Consider the following 16,550-nt stretch of genomic DNA (forward strand, 5'->3'; position numbering starts at 1 on the left):
GGTGAAGCAACAAAGAGTCTATGAGATCCAGAAACAGGTTCCCCTCTGATGACGAGCCTGCTCGAAGAGCACAAAGAGTAAGTGATAAGTTGGCACCCATAGGAGAAATACACTGGTGAACAAAACTTAAGTATGAAAGGAATACAGTTCAAAGAAAGTTGGAACATACACAGAACGAACTGCTAAAGTATAACACAGACAGTAACTGAAACAAACACACAACAAGATGATCAGAAATGATGCTTTCATTCAAAGACAACAACTACACTGAAGTCAACATGATGTATAATGTTCCCCTGCATGTTACAAAAAGTGGGACATATGGTATGTAATCACCATGGACGGCAACGTATATTCTGCCAGATGAATCTGTGCTGGCCACAACATTGGTAAGTAGTTCTTGTGGTAGGGTGTCCCATTCCTCCACCAGCATGATTGATAACTGCTGGATGGTCATTGGTGCACGTTACCATCTTGCAGCACGTCTCCCCATTACATCCTAGATATGCTCGATGGGATTTAAGTCTGGGAAAGGGCAGGCCAGGTCATTCGCCAAATACCCTCTATTTCCAAGAGCTCCTCCCCACTTGTGCAGCTTGATGCAATTGCGAATTGTCATCCATAAAAAGAAGTCAGTGCCAAACGCACCCCTGAAAAGACATACGTGGGGAAAGATACAGTGTCACAATAACACTGACTGGTGAGTGTACTGTGTTCAAAGATTTGGAGATCAATATGCCCATGCAACATTATGCCTCCCCACACCATAACACCTGGACCACCAAAACAATCATGTTCGACAATGCTGGCTGTCGGTGAGAAGATGTAATGCACCCACGATCACTGTTGGCCAGTACTGTTTTGGCAGTCTGTGTGTTATAGTGTGGGGAGGCATAAAGCTGCATGGACGTAATGATCTCCAAATCTTTGATCACAGTACACTCACTGCTAAACATTATTGTGACACTGTACTCCTTCCTCGTGTGTGTCTTAAGTGGTGCATTCTGCCCTGACTTTTTATGGAAGACAATGTGTGACTGCATCGAACAGTGCACGTGACGACATTCTCAGAACAATATATTTGGTATATGGACTGGCCTGTCCATTCCTTCAACTTAAATCCAATGTGGGGTGCATTGTGAAGACGTACTGCAGTATATTAACACGCACCAACAATCATCTAGCAGTTGTCATCCATGCTAGTGGAGGAAAGGGACACCCAACCACAAGAACTTCTTACCAATCTTGTGACCAGCATGGGAGCACATTGCATAGCATACATTGCCATCTGTGGTGATCACACACCCTATTAAGAACCATGTCCCATCTTTTGTCATTTCCAGGGGACCACCACAGATTACATCTCTGCTGATTGATCATGGATAAGGGACAGTGGCTAGTCAGAAATTTAACAATGAAATATAACCAAACAGCTGTACATTTTCAGATGATGTTATTTTATTTACACAACCAGTTTTGGCACCTCATTAATGCCATCTTCAGGCCCCTATGCACTTCCCTTATAGAGAATAGGAGATATCAATGTACGCACAACAAGAGCCATCAATACCTGGATTCTGTGAATTTTTTGTGGATTGTGTACTTTGAAAACTGGACAAGTCAAGTCAAGTCAAGTCAAGTCAAGTCAAGTCAAGTATTCGAGGTACACACTCCACAAAAAAATTGATGGAATCCAGGTACCGATGGCTCCGATTATGCATGCATCAATGTATCTAATTCTCTATACATGGAGGGTATAGGGGCCTGAAGATGGCATTAATCGAAATGCTGAAACTGGTCATGTAAATAAACTTACAACTTCTGAAAACATACGACTATCTGCTGCTTTTTTTCTGTAAATATCATGAATTGTGGTCACTTCAGTGTTATTGTCATCTCTGAATGAAAGTGTCATTTGTGTCCATTTCACTGCATGTTTTTTTCAGTTATCTTTCGTACTATACTGTGTCAGTTATTTCTATGAATGATCCAAGTTTTTTCAAGCTATGTTACTTGGCAGTGATACACTAGTGAAAGTTACTTTCATCCTTAAATTTTGCACACCAGTGTACTTTTGAATCTATATAATCCTGGCACAAATGTAACTGCAGATGAGAAAACAGAACCTAAATTTAAAATTATAGTACCTTTTAATAACTTTCGATGGGAAAGGAGCAGGGTTAAATAATAGAACACAGCACCAATTACATTTTTTCACACATAGAACAACATATTTCAAGAATTTATTCCCATTTTCAAGTGTAACTATTTACGTTGTATTGTACATGACGTCTGCTTGTGTGTTGGTGTGCTTCTCTTGATGATGATGATGATGATGATGAATGAAATTCATGTTTTTGTAATTGAAATCTTAAAACTACTGTGAGAATTTGAAGGCTTGTATTTCTGACATAAACACTAAGGATTTTTGAAAGATTTTAAAGCTATATGGTGCATAAGTTTGTAGTGTTTCTGTTTCACATATTGGTAGGGGTTTATGTATCAATTGTCTCTCTCTCTCTCTCTTTTAGTTCACTGCTATTTGAGTTTGCATATTGCCATCTGGATCTGGAGATAGTGAGTGGAGCTGTGGGTGCTAGGAAATGGAGTGCCAATTGGAGAAATTGGAACATTTATGACATACTCTTCTGTTTGAGTTCAGTAGAGGTGTGGCACTGGGGATAATGCCAATGGACAGAGCATGGCAAGAAAATGGTTTTCTCATTTTAAGGAGGATCGTTTTGACATTAGTGACTCTCCATGATAGGAAAGCTTTCGGGGTTTGATGAAGATCATTTAAACACATTAAACCATGATGATCCACATCAACATACTCGAGATCTGGCAATGTGATGAAATGTGATCATTCTACCATCATGCGACATTTGCATGCAATGGGGAAGGTTAAAAAGTCAGGTTATGGGTACCGCATGCTCTAAGCCAAAATCACAGAACTCAGCGAGTGGCCGGTTTGTCTGTTATTAATTGGCTTGTGAACAACACTGACCATTCTTATCCTGTATGGTTACTGGTGATGAGAAATGGTGTCTTTATGCTAACATAATGAAAACAAAGGCATGGTTGACCCCAAACAAAGCAGCAACTCGCCATTTAAAGACCTGCCCACATTCATATGGCAAAGGGTGGTAGATTCCTTATGAGAGGCCTGCATGGAGGACCTCCACAGATTAGTAGTCTCCCTTACCACCCATAGTCTGTTTGGTGACATCAAAGTCAGCCATTCTGTATTTCAGATTCATAAAACTTGATGGCATAATAATGATCGGAGGCCTGTTTCCATAACACTGATCTCAAGAGTCAGTTAACTGGTAGCCAGTTTGGCCAGGCTGTCAGCAAGTTCATTCCCCAGGATCCCAAAGTGGTCTGGGGTCCAGATGAAGGTCACATTGTTTGAGGGCATACAGGGAATCTTGGATAGCAATGGTCAAAGATTAGGAGGAGATTACTGTTTAACATCCTGTTGACAGTGTGGGCATTAGAGATGGAGTAGAAACTTACATTGAGGAAGGATAGGGAAGGAAACTGGCTGTGCCCTTTCGAAAGAACCATCCTGGCATTTGCCTTAAGCAATTTAGGAAAATCACAGAAAACCCAAATCAGGATGGCCGGATGCAGGTTTGAACCGTCGTCCTCCACAATGCGAGTCCAAAAACTGGTAGAGAGCTTGAAAACAGCTCTTCAGATGACAAAGGAATCACTGGTGCAGGAATGGATATTCTCAAAAGCATGAGAGAGAGCTACCAACACTGCAGTGAAAATACTACAGCCATCCGGCAAGGAACACAGTTCAGTATGTCCCACATGAGGATAAACGAAGCCAACGTGACCAGCAACCATTGAGCCATCAGTATAGACTACCTCTGAGCCCCAGAATGTGCCAAGGATGGACAAAAATTTGTGGTGAAGGGCCTCGGGAGGGATCGAGTCTTTGGACCTTGCGATAGGTCAAGACAAAGCTGTGGCCAAGGGATGCATCACAGAGGTCTTTGTGAGTGGTCCCAGAGGAGAGGTGGAAGGGAAAACAACTGGAGTTCAGAGAGGAGGGACCAGACATGGATTGCAATCGTAATCCCTGATCTGGGCTGCCATTGAGGGAGATGGATTTCTGTGTTTGGAAAGAGGAGATGGTAGTTCAGATGCTCCGGGAAACTGCAAACATGGGTTGCATAATCAACAGGCTGTTGTTGGCATCTGATCCACAAAGAAGGGACTCCAGCTTCCACGAGTAAACTGTTCATAGTGCCAGTTCAAAAGGCTCCCATTGCAAGCTGAACTCTGCAGTGGTGTATTGGATCCAGTATCTACAATGCTGAGGGCAATGCAGAACCATATGACAGACTCCAATAATCAAGATGGGGTTGTATCAGGGCTTTGTGAAGTTGCAGAAGGGTAGTAAGATCTGCACCCCAGCTGGTGTTACTTAGGTAGTGAAGTGTGTAAAGGTTCAGCCAGCATTTTCGCTTAAGCTGGTGAAGATAGAGAAGATGGAGAATACGCATCAACCAAGAATCGAAGACCAGTCCTAAAAAGTGATAAGTCTCCATCATACTGAAAAGCTGGTCATCGACATACAGTTACGGTTGGGGGTGAACGATACGATGTCAACAGAAGTGCACAATGTGAATTTTGGCAGCTGAAAACTGAAAGCCATGGATGAGGACTCATGCCTGCGCCTTTTATAAGGTATCTTGTTGTCGACATTCAGTGAAACCCACACTAGAGGTGCAACAGTAGAAATGACAGTCTTTAGCATACAAGCACCGCAATGTCCTCCTCCTTGGAGGACTTTTTTCCTCTTTCCTCTCCTTATTAAGGAATTTTGATTATTTCAAGGGCTTCTCTGAATAAGTTTCACATGAAGATTATGATCGTGAAGCCTTGTGACCAGCAGGCAGTGGCTCCTTCAGCACTGGCTAGTGTCTGGTTGTAGTCCAGTGGAAACTTTGGAAGAAAGTGTCCTGAGGGACCCCTTCCTGGTGAGAGAAGCTGTAGGAAAGTGATTTGTCTTTGGTTGGGAGCTGGGGACCAATTTCCTGGAGAGTGTGAAGTCATCGAGCCCAAAGTAGGTGCAGGGAAGCAGCAAGAGGGGAGATCCCCACCCATCAGGGGGCCAGGACGGCCCACTGTCGGAGATGTAACAGGTAGGAGTACAATTGCCAAAGTAGATGATGTCATCATAGCTGTAGAATATGATATTGTTCTACATTCTGGGTGCAACCACTTGTACTACTTCCTGGTCTCTTGGTAAGTCATTTTATCCAGAGTTTTGTAATCTCATATTTTCTTCTCTTTCTGGAAAACAGTGCAATCTGGTGAGCAGGGGGAATGGTGCTTTCCACAGCTGATACAGATGGGGGGGAGAGGCATGAGGAGCATTGGAATGTAGCACCTGCCCACAATGTCTACAGATGGGCTTAGTGTTCCAACACGAAGACATGTGCCTGAATTTTAGACCCTTGAAGCACTGTATAGGGAGGGGAACATATGGTTTGAGGTCGCAATGGTATACCATCATCTTGACCTTTTCAGGCAATGAATCACCCTCAAGGGCCAAGATGAAAGCACCAGTAGCGACCCTATTGTCCTCTGGTCCCCTACATACACGATAGACAAAGAGTACTCCTTGTCGATCCAAGTTGGCATGTAGCTCATCGTCAGATTGTAAGGGCAGGTTTCTGTCGAAAATGATGCCTTGGACCTTATTTAGACTACTATGGGGAGGGACATTCACTGGTATGTCACTCAGTTTGTTACAAGCGAGCAGCGCCTGTGACTAGGCAGGGGATGCTGTTTTGATCAAAACTGACCCATTTTTCATTTTTGAGATGGCTGTCACTTCCCCAAACTTGTCTTCTAAGTTCTCCAAAAAGAATAAGAGCTTTGTGGCCAAGACAGTATCACCTCCAGTCCTTGTGCAAAATCAAGTACTGCAGGAAGTATTGCTCCGCTTGCCGCTTAGCCCTACGTTCCTCCCACGGGATAGGCAGGGAAGTGAATCTTTTAGGGTCTTATCTCTCTGCATTAAAAAAGGACTGTCTTTTCATAGAGACTGCTAGTGTCATATGGTCACTAGTGGGAGATAATTTCATCTGCTTCTTTTGCGCCTCATCCACCATGGTGCCACCCACTCTGAACGGGGGCTCTCCCCGTGAGCACCACCCAGCCTCAGCAACGGCTACCTAGACGGTAATCCACTGCTCAGTCCCCGTGCCCCAGTCACAACAGGTACATACTCCTTGGCATATATGGAGAGTTTTCAGTTCAAGCACCAACCCTGCATGGGCAGCGGGGCTACCACCTTGCAGGTACTTTATGAGCTCCCCCACACCAGGATGGCTACTGAGCTGGGTTTAGGTTATATTGCCTTAATAAAGGAAAGGAAGCGAAGATGAAAAGGCACAAAGGTGGAGCATACACTGCATTGGACATCCTTCCCTGCACGATCCACACTTCTAGAGAATTATGAAAATTGTTGGCAGGTCAAATCCAACAATGGGGGACCTTGTGTTCAATGAAAAGTTGCAGAAAATGCTGGAAGGGGAAACCTGAGCCCCTGTCATAAACCAGGTCCAAGCAAAGTCTGTACCAAGAAAATCAACCGATGAAGAGGCAGAGGGGGAAGGGATTGTGGAAGTATTAGCTTGCAGCATGGAAAGGAAGTAATGCAAAAGGCTGGGGCCCCATGGTAGCCAAGCACATATTCACAAAAGAGTTATGAGCCGAATGGGGTGTGGTATAAATGGCTGATGGTTTGCGCCTGAAATTTTTCTAAGTGGCTGGCCATCAAAGTGTTATGTTTTGAAACAGTCAAACACACCACGATTTAAGAAATTCATTGCACATTCTCACACATTACATAATTCATCTTGTGTAAAAGGAAATTTACTTTGAAAGTAATGCTTCTCAAACCACCATTTACAATATTTTCCAAGGACCTATGACAAATGTAAACAGTTTAGATGTCATACTCGTTGAAAGAAGTTTTTTGTTATGAAGTATTGCATAGTCTTTGTCACATTTTGCTGTTGGCAGACATTTGTGTGCGCACTGTGTTTTGGTGGTGTAAATAGTGCATTTTATTTGCGACTAAAACTTTAGTTTGGTGTTATTCTCATGTTTACGTTTTACTGTTGCAGTATTATTTTGCAGTAGCAGGCTAAAGCGAAATTCTCTGTTAGAGTATATGTTCACACCAGTCAAAAGTACAGGAATTTAATTGAAAACTAAAATAACTAAAAATTCCCGGAATCCCAAAAATTACCAATGTATTTCCTAGATTTTTCCTGGATGAAAAAATTCCTAATTTTCTTTTCTGGACTTCCAGCTTGATCCGGGGCATATACACCCTGAAGAACAATGACCAAGAAGACTGCATGAAGTGATGCTACACCACGATAACACCCACCCCCATTCTGCATAATTGACAAAAAACTCTATACAGGGGTTGGGCTGGAAAGTCATTCTGCACACACCTTATTCACCTGATCTTACACCCACAGATTTTTGCTCTTTCTCTTTTCTATAGAACAATCTCAAAGGAAATTGCTTTCTGGATGAAAATGTGCTCCAAACATAACTTGAGACTTTTTCACCTCAAAACCACAATTTTTACAGCCACAGAATTGAAAAGTTACCCCAGTGTTGGCAGACTGTTGTAAATGGTAAAGGGGAACATGTTATTGATGACTGATGTCTCTCATGTGTATCTGTTGTGTTTATTAAGCTTATGGAAATAGGCTACAAACTTCTGCACCGATCTTATATTTTTATAACAATATATTACTTACACACACACACACACACACACACACACACACACACATACACATACACGATCTCTCTCTCTTTCTCTCCCACCTAAGAGTCATCAGGCACATTTTTTCTGATGTTTCAGCAGTTATTTTATTTTATTTACAACGTGAAGCTGGAGTCAGCCCAAACATATAGTGCTCATCAAGTTTTTCATGCAACACTCAGTATTTATAGAAATAATCAGCAACCAGATGCATAAAAGAAATCTAATTTCTTAACCGGTTTCAGGCACTTATTGCCCTTCTTCAGAATGTTTTAACTATTACATTATTTTCAAGTATCGACAATAAGATGAATGCAACACATTGCTGTGGTCACGTGGTTCTAGTATCATTTTCATACACTCACTATGAACCACATGACCACAGCAGTAGGTTGCATGCATCCTATTGTTGACACTCACAAATAATGTGATAGTTATAACTTTCTGAGCCAACGGCCTTGCTGCAGTGGTAAAACCGGTTTCCGTCAGATCATCGAAGTTAAGCGCTGCTAGGCTGGGCTAGCACTTGGATAGCTGACCATCCAGTCTGCTGAGCACTGTTGGCAAGCAGGGTGCACTCAGCCCTGGTGAGGCAAAACTGAGGAGCTACTCGATTGAGAAGTATTGGCTCTGGTCTCATAAGCTGACATACGGCCGGAAGACTGGTGTGCTGACCACATGCCCCTCCATATCTGCATTCAGTGACGCCCGTGGGCTGATGATCTGATGACGACACAGTGGCCAATCGGTACCGTTGAGCCTTCATGGTGTGTTCAGGCGCAAGGTTTTTTTTCTTAAATAACTTTCTGAGGAAGAGCAAAAAGTGCCAGAAACTGATTAAAAATTAAATTTCTTTTATGCATCTGGCTGATGGTTATTTCTACACACAGTAACCATGGCTGAAGATGGATAAAACACTAACACCCAGTACTGACAGAAAGTGTCTGTTTGGCTCAAATGGTTCAAATGGCTCTGAGCACTATGGGACTCAACATCTGAGGTCATCAGTCCCCTAGAACTTAGAACTACTTAAACCTAACTAACCTAACGACACCACACACATCCATGCCCGAGGCAGGATTCGAACCTGCGACCGTAGCGGTCGCGCGGTTCCAGACTGAAGCGCCTACAACCACTCGGCCACACCGGCCGGCAAAGTGTCTGTTTGTTTACCGTTGTGAACAAGATGATTTTTAAAGTGGAATTTTACATGCCCATTCAATAGAGCAGCCCAGAGTAGTCTAGGGCAATACTTGTTTTATCAATATGTATTAAAGGGACAGTAACACTAATAATACAAAGTACTGTAGCAGCGACAGCACCACCCTGTTCCACACTGACAGCTACCGCCATGCATGCAGTGCTACCGAGTCACTGCTGAATTGCTGTTTATTCTACATGTCTTACTGTCCATGTTAATACATATCGATAAAACAAATATCTGACTAGATTAATTTGGGAGCGCTCTGTCAAATGGGCACGTAAAATTTCAACTTAAAAATAATTTTGTTTGTAATGGGAAACAAACTGACACTTTCTCATTGACTCCGGGAGTCGCGTGGAAGGCATTTTAATGTCAGAAAGAACATGGTACTATCTTAAACCACCAGAATGTTTGTAAGACCTTATACAACACAAGCAGTATTTAGTTTTTGTTTATAATACTACAACAGCAGCTTATGGCACTATTAAGTTCTATATTGGTCAAATTAAGCATGACAACATTGTTGCACCACTATTTGGAACTCTGTAGTGTGTTTGGTTTTTGCTGTGCCACTTAGAGACAGATCACCTTTCTACCACATTGCCTAAAGATCTTGGAAAAGAGGTTGAAATTTATCTTACAACCTAAAGTTAAAGAACAAGGCATGAATTTAAGACTAACTGAGGAACAATTTACCATATTTTTGCACTTCAACAAACAATGGAAAAATTTTGGACAAAAAGAAAAGACCCAATAATAATGTTCCCAGATTATCAGAATGCTTATGACATTGTATTAAGGTATAACATATGGGGCTACTTGGAAATACAGATTGTCCTCAACTCTGCAACTACAAAAATTAGGATGCTGTATGGCAACTGTGGGATCAGTGTACAAATAGGAGATGCAAAATTTATGTGGTTACGAACAAAGGTAGGTGTGCAATAGGGCAGTTCCATTACTCTTTGGCACACTCATGTATAATATAATAAAGGACATCAAAGAAGGGGAAAGGAAAGACCTAATGTTATTACAATTGCATATGATGCCTGAATTTGGGATGAAATCAACATGGATGTATAGAAGAAGTAGAATCTGAGGTACACAAAGTTCAAAGAATTCAAGTTAACTGTGTGCAAAAACAAGACACTGTCAATGTGAATTACTGGAGTACCCACTCCACAAAAGCTATTTTTGGATGGAGAATGTGAAAGGCAAGTGATGGGAGAGCCTATCTAGAGGTTCTGAACATGGTAACCAAATGATCTAAATTCTTCGATCTAGTATGAAGACTTGTTGTGAACAATGACATTCTTGTGAGAGATAAGCAACCCTTGTTCAAAACTTTCCTTGTTTCCATCATGTCCTATAGTCTGTAGAGCTGAGTCCTAACATAGAGACATGAAAGTCAACTACAAGTTTGTTAAAATGAAATTCCTTAGGTCTGCTTTACAAAAGACTGGGAGAGACAAGATCAGAACCTGGTACATAAAGAAAGACCTGCAAGTAGAAGTAACCATGAAGGAAAAGCTGAATAAGCAAAACTGAAGTGGTTTGGACATATGAAATGGAGACAGCCTAACTGATTTCCCTTTAGTACTTGGAAAGGAACATGTCATGATGAACATCATGTTGGACATCCAAGAAAGAAGTTGCTGAACCAAACAAATAAAGCCCCTGAAAGGGAAGGGGTCACATGGGCTGTTGTGTTGAGGGAGAAAGTCTGCCGAGACAAAAATAGGTAGACGCAAATCGTCCAAAAATATCCAACTCAGCTTGCTGTATGGACCCCTTTATGACAGTGAAGGTGATCGTGATTGGGTTTAACCAGAAAACAATGTTTGAGGGAGCCATAAAACTTCACAAATTTCAACAGACATCTGATAGTGGTTTTAGAACTGAGGGATCAGTAAATATAAGCCTAAGTGAAGTCTACATTTCATGTGAACATCCACTGGAACCATATTTGTGCAACTGTTTGGACAGTCGTATACGAGCACAGGCAGCCGACTAATCCCAAGACATTGGCATGCGTCCACTGCACACAACCAAGTTGGCCACATAGAGATGGCTGATGGATGGATCCTAGCGAGTCTGAATTGGTCGGACGTAGTTGGTGCAAGCAAGTGCCTGCGTGTGTTTCACACTTCTGTCGACTTGGAGATGCTTGTAAGTCTTGTAATGAGAACAGGTCACTGTGAAATACGCATGACAAGAGACATCACCACCATGACTTACACAGGAAACTATGGTTAAAAGTTGCAGAGGATAAGAGTGTAGTTGCTAAGTGGAATTGCTGATCATAACAAAGCAAAAACATAATACTGTGTGATCAGATTTATTGAATATTAGCTACATGCCCATGCTTTGCAACAAAAGTTAAAGAAGGGCTTTTGCATACTGCCACTTTTTATGGCTCCATTCCTCAATTGGTAAAAACTGAACCCTTATAGGATCACTTTGTCAATAAATTCATTTTTGTCAACCAAGAATTCAAATATAAATGAAATCTATCAAAAGAATCAAAGCAATTCCATTAAGATTTTAATACACAAAGTACACATCTGTTTATCTCAGCCAAGTAAATTCAATGGTACTTTGTATTCATAATGATAACGTTGCAGCACTCAATTTTGCCACTGACATAAATGTCTGAAAATACTTTTGTCACTGACGTAAAAAAACTAATAGCGCAATCTATTGGTTCTTTGGTATACTACACCAACACTAAGGTAAACATTCAAACTACTAAGCTGAATAGCCTCCTACAACTTTAAATTAATTTTTGTAATCCAATTTTCATCAAATAAAGCCTTCATGTTGCCCCAAGCTGAGCTCAAGTACCCGTGAAAACCCCATGAAAATTAGTCAAGTAGTTTTGGAGATTGGCGTGTCCAGACAGACACAACCGTTCTAAAGTTTTATTATTAGTATAGATGTGGCAAGTGACATATACTGTGCAATCAATAAAACTGTTTAAAAAAATCTAGAAACTCTATTTAAAAGCAAAAATGTAACTAGTATTCTCTAAAGTACTCAAACAGTTTGAATTTGTGCACTTCCCTGAGCACAAAAAATGCCATAAAATTTATCTCTGATGGAATACACTGCACTTACAGTGTGGTAATTGGTTGAGTGTGTTAGTTTCTAAATGAATGTAGTCTCTGGTCCTTCACCCTCCTAGTCAAATATGGTGATGTATCACCCACATACACATTTGAGTATAATGGCAGCATTGTCATGCTTATCAATTTTAACACTCTGTTACAGCAATCTCCATTAACTGTTCACTATTCCTAATGCACTCTGTCACTTGTCTAGTCTTAGAAAGACACATATTGAAAGTAGTTTGCATAGAACCCAGTTTTGCCACTGGGAATGGTCTCAGCAGGTAAGTCTTCATTTTATGGGATCTGCCACCTCTTGATTTCTCTTTTATGCTCATGTAAGTGATACCAGTTCTTGACAAAGAAACATTTCTCACCAGGATACCTGCAGTGTCTGAAGAAGTTTTTCGGGTGCCTGGTGTACTTGGAAGAGAGAGTCAACGTTTTCTGTGAAACTATTATGCCTGAGCTGACTGCGGTGGTTGCCATTTTGAATGCTATATGTAATGTACAACATTGTTGAGTAAACAATATATCGCCTTCGTTGAAGTTAAGGTGTGTGTGCTTGGGTCGCACTTGTTGTTCCTGACATTTCAAAACTTTCACTTTCTCAGGATTACTTCCATAAGTTTTTACTTCAAAGTAGTTGTAAAATGACGGGGGGAGGGGGGGGGGGGAGGTTGTACTGACAATGGTTTCAATGTCATCTGCCAACAGATAGGGTAGTGGCATAGCTACCAGGGTGCCATCCATGTCTACCCTTTAATAGAGAATGCTGAAGCCAGAAGGCTCTGTATGGTGCAAACATGTGAAGTAAGCAGGCAACCATGCAATGGAGGCACACTCGTGCTTCCTACAGCCAACTGAGCGAGTTTGAAATGGGGTCAAATTAAGGGTTTCCGAGCTGGCGGGATGGTCCTTCTGGAGAATTGCCACATAAGTTGGACATGCTGCGTGAATTGTGCGACAGTGCTGGTATCAGGACCACGTGAACAGTCTCACACCCATAGACAAGGTCCTGGATGTCCACACAGCACACATGCCCAACAGGATCGTTGTATTGTAAGGGCAGTAGTGGCAGATCATACAGCTGCCACAGCACAGATAAGAGGGCTTGTGAGCCCATATGTGTCAACATGAATTGTTGCAAATCAGTTATTTGCAGTGGGACTACGGGCAAGCACACCTCTAGCCTAAATTCCACTAATGCCACAGTATCAATGTGCACGGCTTGACTGGTGCTATCACAGGATCACTTGGAGGATGGAATGGTGCACCATGGCCTTCAGCAATGAAAGAAGATTCTGCCTGCACACAAGTGATGGTTGTTGAGGCGTACACCGTAGACCTGGTGACCGCTGTCTCGTAGAGTGCATTTGTCCAAGACACACTGATCCCACCCATGCATTATGGTCTGGGGTACAATAAGCTACAACTCTCATTCAACTTTAGTGTTTCTGAATGGGACATTAATCAGCTTCAGTACTTGTAGAATGTTGTTGGACACATTCTTGCAACAGGAAGGTGGTGTGTTTCTCCAACAGGATAATGCTCACCCATACACTGTCCGTGAAACTCAATGTGCTCTGCAACGCGTTCAGAAACTTCCCTGACCAGCACAATCTCTGGATTTGTCTCGAATTGATTACATGTGGGATATGATGGGATGAGAAGTGACTCTTGCAACTTGTGAACCAACAACTCTTACAAAACTATGCAAACACATTGAACAGGCGTGGCATAAAGTATCCCAGGATTGTATACACCACCTGTACGATCGACTGGATGCCAGAGTCAGCACCTGCATTGCCACCTGTGGCGGCAACACACGTACTAATATGGGTTTTTCAGCGTGCTTCGATATCTGGTACCACAGAACTGCTTGTCCTACTGTTCTCTAAATGTAATCATTTCATGAACTCCATATGTACTGTTGCAACAATAAATTGTAAATCTCTGAAAAGGTGAACTAATTTTTCTCCCAGCTGTGTATTTAGAATCCTTTATCAACTCTCTCAATTTGTGCAACCTTCTGAATCACTTTGTAGTAGTGATAAGGACAACATAAAAATGTATGAACTGTCAAGAAAAGAATTACACAGTGAGAGGGGCTATGTTCAACATTAAGAGTCCACGCTGAACATAGTACTAGTAACCACTACATACACTAGTAGATGGAAGTTGTTAGAAGCAGGGGCTATGGAATATGCTGCAGTATTGGACAGTACTGTGAAATAGCAATAATTATGTTAAAATATAGGCAAATCATGAGATGATATGCTTACTCAACAGAATGGGGTTAACATTTGTTGAGTAGTGAAATAAAAATAAATGATTGACTGTGATTTAAATCCTACAGCTCGTAAGGACCAATAACGAGTTATAGGTAAAGGTGTGTAACATGTATATCAGCAATTGTATATAGTCTTCTAACACTAAAATGAAGTAATGTGACTATGACACCACTAAGTGTTGGTTTCCTGCATTCATAATTAAATGGCAACTGGAACTGAAGTATTGGGTAGATCGGGAAAACTTATTTACGGAATATTATAGCCTGTGCTGTTACTATGGGATAATAATTATGCCAATTTGAAGCCAGAATAGTTACAAACTGAAAAAAAACGTTATTTAGCCAGAACTAAATTTAATGCACTGTACTATATACCAGCTGAGTGCACTTAGAAGGTCCACTACATAGCCTAGAATGTACAGCACAAATAACTTCAATTTCAATTTGGAGATGACCAGTCATCAGGCTCACCTACAACTACACATACTATCCTGAATTTTACATTATTGTTGTCACACGAAATTCTTACAACTGAATACCACTCACAAAGGAGGCAAGTTCACAAGTCATGCAACAGATATTAGTATAGCTCATTTCTTACCTTCCGAGTTGCTGAATGAAAATAAGGCTTGGCGGTAGGGATTATGAAGATTTTTATCACTAGTGCAGTGATTGGCTAACACAAGAATGAGCAGCACAGACTGATTTGCTAAAGGTGCTCCAACATCAGCTTGTTTAGCTACTGCTGTCTCAGCATTTTCACTGCTGGATGATGCCCGTGACAAACCCCAGGTAATCATATTCCACAATTCAGCTGCAAGATAAGAAAAAAAATATTAAATAGTTTGATTCATCATAGCCATATTCTGTTCTAAAATGTTACTTCATTACATTTATACTGCAATGGAAAACCCAAGTTTCAAAATAATTATGAGGATAGATCACTACTAACTAAATGAAGTAGTTTTTGTGCAGTAGATATATGCAAATGCACAATGTGCACTGAACCACTGACTCCCAGCATTGTGGGCCAACTATGCAAGCTAAGCCAACCCAACCCACTGTGCTGAGGGGCAGAGGAGGAGGTGGTGGGGGGTGGGGGTGGGAGGGAGGGAGGGAGAGACTGGATGTTTATTAACTCTCTGACCAATTACGTTCTTGAGTAGCTCACCTGCTGATCAGCCTTTTTCTAGTGCCCATCTGCAGGTCAACATCTCCTAAGTCTAAATCTCCACTATTCAGTGATGAATTTCTACCATTATATACAGGGTGTTTCATAAAGATTCAGTCAATTTCAGAAGACTCCGTCTTATACACAAATAAATACAGAAACTTGGGATGAATTTTAACACGCACACATCGAAACTACATGTCTACCTTGGTACCAGTTGTAAGTTGCAGGTGCATGTAGTTGCCCCAGGGGGGTCTCCTGGCATAGTTAGTTTGCTCATTCATTGCCCACAGTGTGTTTAGCCGAAATGAATGGTACACCACGATTTTCGAGAAAAGTATGGCACTGGGCCTCCTACAATGTAAGAATTGTATGGATCTTGCATTGCAACACTGGCCTGCAAGATTGCATTATTTCACAGCAGAACATATTTTTTGGGGGCAGTTGTGAACAACATTTTCCATGTGACTCCCCTCCCAATAACTTTGGGAGAACTACAAAAACCAGTGAATGCAGCTGTTCCATACATGCTCAGAAAAGTATGGCATTAGCTTGACTACCATCTGGATGTTTGATGTGCACGATGAACATTTCTGAATGGCAAATGAAAACTTTGTAGTTTGACATGTAAGTTAAAATTCACCCCACATTTCCATCTTCATTTGTGCAGAAGGTATATTACAGACTATAAGATGCACCTTCTTCTTCTTCGAAATTAATATAAAAATGTCCAGTGTCTCATTTAAAATTTCTGCCAGTCTTAAAAATGGCCATATGCTCGATGCCATGGGAAACCTATATCTATCTGCTAACACTGGATTCAACTGGCAGCAGCAGTGCACCAATGCGATAAACATGAGTTGCAGTGATTCATAAGCTTGCTAACACTGTCTCCCTTCCACCCTGCCATCACAAACCCAGAACACTGTCTAGCCTACGATGAGTCATTGCAGCCTCAA

General features: G+C 41.5%; 1 protein-coding gene across 2 annotated transcripts in view; it reads right to left on the reverse strand.

Moving 5' to 3' along the window:
• LOC124722059 (dymeclin) overlaps positions 1-16,550 on the reverse strand; it is a 163,913-nt gene that overhangs the window by 63,939 nt on the left and 83,424 nt on the right. For both annotated transcript variants that reach the window (XM_047247255.1, XM_047247254.1), the window contains exon 7: positions 15,022-15,234. In XM_047247255.1, coding sequence (XP_047103211.1) covers positions 15,022-15,234 — 213 coding nt within the window. The remainder of the gene's footprint in view (positions 1-15,021; positions 15,235-16,550) is intronic.

The sequence above is a fragment of the Schistocerca piceifrons genome, chromosome X, assembly GCF_021461385.2.
Source record: "Schistocerca piceifrons isolate TAMUIC-IGC-003096 chromosome X, iqSchPice1.1, whole genome shotgun sequence".
NCBI classification, from domain to species: domain Eukaryota; kingdom Metazoa; phylum Arthropoda; class Insecta; order Orthoptera; family Acrididae; genus Schistocerca; species Schistocerca piceifrons.